The sequence below is a fragment of the Sphaeroforma arctica genome (assembly GCF_001186125.1).
Source record: "Sphaeroforma arctica JP610 unplaced genomic scaffold supercont1.1412, whole genome shotgun sequence".
In the NCBI taxonomy this organism is placed as follows: domain Eukaryota; class Ichthyosporea; order Ichthyophonida; genus Sphaeroforma; species Sphaeroforma arctica.
The window spans coordinates 1-6,720 of NW_014039146.1; the positions used below are offsets into that span (position 1 = coordinate 1).

The 6,720-nt window shown below is 43.2% G+C and overlaps 2 protein-coding genes across 2 annotated transcripts in view; one reads left to right on the top strand and one right to left on the bottom strand.

Moving 5' to 3' along the window:
- The first annotated feature begins 312 nt into the window (after nucleotides 1–312).
- Nucleotides 313–2,503, top strand: SARC_10844 (hypothetical protein). The gene is made up of 4 exons (XM_014295093.1): nucleotides 313–450; nucleotides 624–776; nucleotides 1,249–1,440; nucleotides 2,056–2,503. The coding sequence occupies exons 1-4, from the start codon at nucleotides 373–375 to the stop codon at nucleotides 2,404–2,406; spliced, it is 774 nt and encodes a 257-aa protein (XP_014150568.1). The 5' UTR covers nucleotides 313–372; the 3' UTR covers nucleotides 2,407–2,503.
- Nucleotides 2,504–3,029: 526 nt separating this feature from the next.
- SARC_10845 (hypothetical protein) overlaps nucleotides 3,030–6,720 on the bottom strand; it is a 5,291-nt gene continuing 1,600 nt past the window's right edge. Inside the window, exons 2-6 of the mRNA XM_014295094.1 lie at nucleotides 5,983–6,061; nucleotides 5,287–5,452; nucleotides 4,682–4,819; nucleotides 4,113–4,231; nucleotides 3,030–3,224 (exon numbers count right to left, since the gene is read on the bottom strand). Coding sequence (XP_014150569.1) covers nucleotides 3,072–3,224; nucleotides 4,113–4,231; nucleotides 4,682–4,819; nucleotides 5,287–5,452; nucleotides 5,983–6,061 — 655 coding nt within the window. The 3' untranslated portion in view covers nucleotides 3,030–3,071. The remainder of the gene's footprint in view (nucleotides 3,225–4,112; nucleotides 4,232–4,681; nucleotides 4,820–5,286; nucleotides 5,453–5,982; nucleotides 6,062–6,720) is intronic.

Genomic DNA, 6,720 nt, shown 5'->3' on the forward strand with positions numbered 1-6,720 from the left:
GCGTAAATGTTAGATTTTCTGTGCGCAATTTTCTTTGTCGAGATACCTTCGTGATCATTGTTCCCCGCAAACTCTCTCGGCGGTTCATGTGCTTTTGCGCAAATGATCGTGTCTGTAGTATTCTGTCGATAAATTGCCTTTGATAGCAGTAATTTATATCCGGGACACTCCTGTACGCGTAAATGTTAGATTGATGCACGCAACAGACATGCTTTTGCTCGTCAATACACATTATACCGCTTCTTATTAAGATCTCACATATACACCATCTCACTTTCTTCCTCCTTCCACAACCATTCACTATGACTCAAAGCTCGCGCAACCGGAAAAGTCAGATTACGTAAACATACCGATCCCTGTGCTACCATCGCCATGCCCCACCTCGAAATATGCGCCAATTCGGTACAATCGGCGATCAATGCTCAGACCGCCAACGCATACCGAGTGGAGGTATGTCAGAAATGACAACGTGCTCCGTATCATTTGTGTAGTTCCCGCTATTCAGCTATATTTATGTATTGGTTTTTATTCAGGATTCCATACTTTCTATCGTAGTGGCTTAACATGACCCAAATACAATACATCTAAGCTCCTCCGTGGAATTCAACTCTGTTTCTTGCCAGTTGTGCGACAATCTATGGGAAGGCGGCACAACACCTTCGGGAGCTACAGTGCGCTTGGCAAGGAAACACCTCACCTCGACACTGCTGAACGTGCTGATACGCCCACGGGGCGGGGACTTCTGCTATAGCGATGTCGAGTTTGAAACCTGTAAGGTATCGTATTTAGACAAAATGCGAGGTCCTTTTCCTCGGCTTATAACCATGTAAAAGAGTTTTAAATAATCTTTAGCTCTTAGTTATGCTTTCGATTTCCTGGAAGTGGGCCGCACACTGTAGAGTAAAGTAGTGAGCGGTACACCTAGGACGCCGTTGAAAACACCTGTTGTTCTGTGCTCGTGTTCCGGGCAGTGTATATATAAAGTCTATTCACTAGAACAAGCATGCACGGGTTGTTTGTTCTCGGTGCGCGCAGTGTCCTGGCCTCTTCCTCTCGTCAGGTTGAGTATCAGCTCTGTCGTAGAGTACTGGCATGGCTTCACTGATCCCTTTTGCGACATACGATGCTTGGTTTATACGCGAGATGGTACTCTCAACCATAGCAGCCGCTTCATAGTACTAAGTTAAGCCAAGATTGTAGAGACAGAGTGCTACAATTCATGCCGCATACTCCCCTACAAACTTTCAGGAGGACATCAAGCTCTGCAAAGAATGGGGGGTGGACGGTATTGTCTGTGGCGTATTAAAAAGCGATTTCACTATCGATGCCACGCGGACGCACGAATTGATTAAGTTGGCCAAACCGCTTCCCTTCACCTTCCACCGCGCCTTTGACCTGTGCTCTAATCTCGACACTGCCCTGCATACACTCATTGAGCTGGTATGATTTTTACATCTGTGGAATCATCCGATATACCTGGAAGGTTAACTGTATCACTTATACGATTACATTGTCACGGTAGTGGTGCCGCTACCATGTAGTGGTTTTCAGTTTATTCACCTATACTGGTCATTAAGTAACCACGTATTGTGATTCCATTACGTTAGAAGTTTTGGTTGCAAAAGAGTATCTGTCAGGCTTGTTAGCCCGGTTCCGCGATACTCTATGAAGAATGTTTCACAACGATCTGTGCTGCGACATGACATAGTTCGGGCTCTCCACGAACACGTACAATAGATGAAATGGACGCCCATGAAGACTACTTTCACACTCCCACACCCACATGCTGGCGTATCGCATGGTTGTGTGTAGTCCTTAAAAGTGCTGTCTATGGTATATATTCAGACAGTCAACGGGTCTTGGGTGACATATTTAGGCTGTACGTATGCAAACTTTAGCCATTCGCGCATTTAATAGATATATATATATATATATATATGGTTATGCCCATCCATTCAACCCTCGTGGCATACTCCATTGCAAACACGTGATGTATGTGTGTGTATTACATATAATTCATCAACATACCATATTGCAATAATTCAACGTGTACAGGGCGTAGACCGGGTGCTTTCATCAGGGGGAGCGTCATCTGTGCGAGAGGGCTTGCAGAAGCTGCAACATCTGAACAAAAACATAGCTGCCAACAAGATCATAATCATGCCGGGAGGAGGCGTCACTGATAACAATGTGCAAGAATTCATGGATGTGACAGGATGTGAAGAATTCCATTGTTCGGCGAAAGTGGGCAAGCAAAGTAAGATGGACTGGAGGTTGTGGAATGGTGTGCCCATGAATTCGAGCGAAGATATACCCGAAGACGTCAATAATGAGTCTAACTTAGTACAGATCAAGAAAGTTTTGACTGCCATGGACAATCGACGTAAAGATGCGAGAGCTAAGTGATGGGTAAATAAAGATCAATTATAATTCATAGTCGAATACATTGCGCGGAGATACACACATAAGCAAGAAAGAACATTGCTGAATTTTTCTCTGACAATCCTGATCTAAGTCAGCTGATGAAATGTTCTCACTGAAACTTCAGACTATACGGTAGCTGGTTGACTTCTTATTTGAGTGAAAGGTCAGCCAATAGTATTTCCATGTTACTATCATCGCACGTGTTTATCAGCTGATGCGAAAGTGCTCAGAAGGACGTAGTTTGTGTCGCAATATAAACATGATTTTATGGTATGGAGTGCAGTTTCCTGCAATACGTAGACCCACCAACATTGTTTGATCTCTCGACAGCGGCGAATGATACCGACTCGCCGTTTTTGGCACGCTGTAATTCCTTCTTCCATGCCAAATTACACCTATCATGAGAAGACCCTCCTAACGGCAGAACAATTTAAATATGAGTGGCTACATTCAGTGGATTCGGGGTTTTTGTCCCATGAAGGTCGATGAAAAGTACGGCCTGCAGAGCGTACACTATGTACCTACGTCCACACATACATACATACCACTGGTAGTAAGTTGACGAAAAAATCCACTAATAGTTTGAAAGTGCCGTATAATTACAATTAGAATTTTTAAATATCATTTACTTTTAAAAGTTAGATATTTTACATCGGAGGCTGGACGCTATCGTCCGCAATCTCCACCTCTTCATCACTCATCCGGATGACTATGTGTAGGAAGTTATCTGGATGTGAGCAACTATCGCTAAGCCATTGTACCGGGGTCTCTAAGGAGGGTTGTACGCCTTGGATTATCACCTGTATTATATAAGCAATAAAAGCCAGTGGTGAGTCAGTGACAGTCAGATGTATTAAAATTTCGGGCTTACGAGCAGAAGCCGCTGTCTTTGATCTGTGTTCTCCAACGGAGGTTACACACTGTGCATTTTGATTCTACTTCTGACTCGATGAGACCCATCTGTAATTCAGGTTGTGTGCGTCATCCACTATAGTCGGCATGCGGTGGAACACACGCATTGGAAGCACGATATGTCAGAGCTTTATTTTCTTTGTTCGAAATACCCCTGTGGAATCGTAGGCCATAAGAATTTAGACAGTTCTACGTTCTTTGCAATCTACGAGCAAGTCGGCAGACGCCGATCAATCTACATGTACGAGATTGTCAATTGTTCACACTATACATCCGTGCGTTCATATGCAAATTGAATTATACTAGTTCATACACTACCTGATGATTTTATAACCTCAAACGTTGCCACGTCGAGAAGTACTATCGTCGATAATTACATAACTTGGTAAAGTGTATAAGTTCTATTTAAGTCTCATAATCGCTTATCCAAGTGCGTCGTGAAACATACCAAAAGTCACGTCCCACAATAGCATACTACACACCACACAATATATAAATTATACAGTTCGATGGGGCAGTAAAGGACCAAGTAATCATCCTTCGACAGACTTTAGCATTCTGAAGACCGCAATATTACCAAACACATCTTCCCGTGGACGCATGTGATGAAGATGAGCACACGTCCCTACAGATCCTACCCTTACACATCCGTCCCTACCAATAAAATCTCTGCGCGTATACAAAAACAGTGCCATCCCATCGAAAACAAACCTAACAACTCCCTCTTACGCTCGTCTAACACTCTATAGAAACTTCCGAGATCTCGCAATACTTACGATTGGCGTTGGCTTTAACGAGTGTTGTAAATTATCTGTTTCCGATGCATACGACGTTGCGGGGGGATATAGATCGGGGAGACAGGTGGATAATAGATCACCCAGCGTTTGGAATTCCCCTGTGATTTCGAAGGCAGTAGATAGAAAAGAGCGGACGATGAGTGTTGCGCACTCATAGAGTGCAAGTACATATGCGAATAAACATAAACGAACACAGACAATAACATTTTTAGCGACTGCTTTGTTTTCCTGGTGAAAGTGAAGTACTACTTGAAAATCCCAAACAACAGTCCAGACCACTCGAATATGCGATGCTTCAATCTTCGATACCCCTATGAGCTTGCCAGAGTTAAACATCACAACCCGTCCTGTGGCGGTATCTCATCAAGCAATTACCTTCTACCATATGCGGGTGTACCACAGTGCACAGACGGCTATGAACTTAACACGGACAAACACTCCCTATCCTTACTACGCGGCAGTCAAGTGTATAAATATAAAACTCCTACTTTATCCTCGCAAGACCCGACGCCCCGCACTCTCCGTGTCGGTAATACTTGGCGACGTACCTTGCTCATTTATTGGATTGAAGGGTCCCATAACGACTCCTCCTTGCCTGCGGTATATCCGAAAGGGTATATTTTTTGCTGATTCGCCGTCGTGCGGCGCCAATCGTTTGTTTATTTGCCAGTACCTCTCATAGTTCCCTGTGTCAAGAGAATGACACACTACTTGAGCACAAAGTTTGTAGTTCGATACAGGTGCCATATATACACGCTTACCGACACACCGGAAGTATACAGATTGTAGTGCAATACACGGAAAACACACAGCTAAGCTCGGTTCTAACAGCACTGTTCCCGAAGATACAAAACAACCAGCTTGTAGGTATGTATCGACATATGATCGCTAGCACACATGAAACTATTGGTGGGGCGTACTACATCTAGCTGTATGACATGTACTACATTTCGTCATGCCTATCCTCTCTCCTTTGGACTATCGGAGACGTGTGTCTGTTTGTTTGCTTATTCAGTTGACATCAACACTTTCACACGAGCTCAACATAGCTCAAGCACCGAAACACTCAAAGTTACTAGACCCAACCCAATTATTCAGCTGAACGATTGGCTGTACGTTCAATATGTACTAGCACGGCCCTAAGCACACATACCCGATCTGAACCCGTCCCACAGTTGTTTTACATCCTTCTTGAGCAAATTGAGTGTCCTCTTTGCAGATCCATTTCGTATGCAGTCAGCCTCTTTCAGGCACGATAGCATGTGCTCTTCTACTACTGACTTCTCAGCGCAGTGTAGAATGTCGTCCTCCGGGTAGACCTAATTATGATTATAATGTAATAAAACAACATGCATAACAAATACGGCTTGAGATTTATTTTTGCGGTACAAATCGGATACAATACACTACATGAACGCACTGAATCCATCTCAGAGCAGCATAGTAAAGATATCATTCTCAGAATATAACTGTTCAATGCAGTAATGAAGCGTCACGCAGGTGAAAGTCCGATACACGAGTCAGCGCATGGATGTCGATGTCGAAATAGAACTAACTAATCAAATAGTGCTAGACAACGACTGATGACGAACACAAAATGATTTCCTCGATTAAATATATATAGCACAACTAATATGACACTAGAAAAATCCTATCTACCTTCACCCCGTCATAAACCTCGATATCGGCAAGGGGCGGGTAGTAGTTCAACTTAGCTTTTAGCAATATGAGATTTACAAGCTAGATGTCAGATCACATAGCGAATGCGCAATCGTCGGCTTGAGAGCGCAAACTCCTAAAAATGCACAAACTCGCGAAGTTCGTCTCAAACAACATATATAGAACTTACCTGGAAGTGGACAGTTATATTCCATGGCAGCATATCTGGTGACCCGTATAGATCAAAGAGTACTCCGATTGGATAGTTCCTGCACAACAATACAAAATGCATGACCGTTGTTAGTGCAACATACACCAAACTCGTTGTATGAGAGATCTGATCCATAAAAATAATCTCGTCTTCTCCCACCAGACTTGAGGCAGTCTTCTATGTCGAGGAGTGGCCAATTGTGCGCGAGTCCGGTGACGCGGCAAAATGTAGAAAGGTACCCTGGTTCACGCATGTGGACATTATCTGCTCAAATCATAAATAAGATTGGTAGTCTTGCTCAGGTTATACTGACGTATAGGACTGGGAACGCATAGAGAAATGCGATCTCATGATACCATCGAACGTGAACGTATTTTGTAATACATAATAATGGGTGGATAAAGGACGACCCCCTACAAACCCTCGGCACGATCGCCCGCAAACTCATCTATGACAATTGACAGTCGGTCAACGCACTCAGTACTTCCGATCGAGAACCACAGCGATCAATTGAATATTGATCACCATAGCAATAAATTGAATATTGATCGACCGAATTTTAATGTGATCAATTGTACTATATAAGATTGTTTGTAACGTACCACAATACAACCAGTACAGGTATATTTAGAAGAAAAAACACTATACGGAACTTCTCTGTCTATGGTATCACAACGAATAGTTGCAGATATAAACATCAACATAAACATATATATA

Coding starts and splice junctions, on each gene's coding strand:
- SARC_10844 (XM_014295093.1), top strand. CDS start 373: ATGCCCCACCTCGAAATATGCGCCAATTCGGTACAATCGGCGATCAAT. Junction 451..623: donor CCAACGCATACCGAGTGGAG/GTATGTCAGAAA, acceptor GTTTCTTGCCAG/TTGTGCGACAATCTATGGGA. Junction 1,441..2,055: donor TGCATACACTCATTGAGCTG/GTATGATTTTTA, acceptor CAACGTGTACAG/GGCGTAGACCGGGTGCTTTC.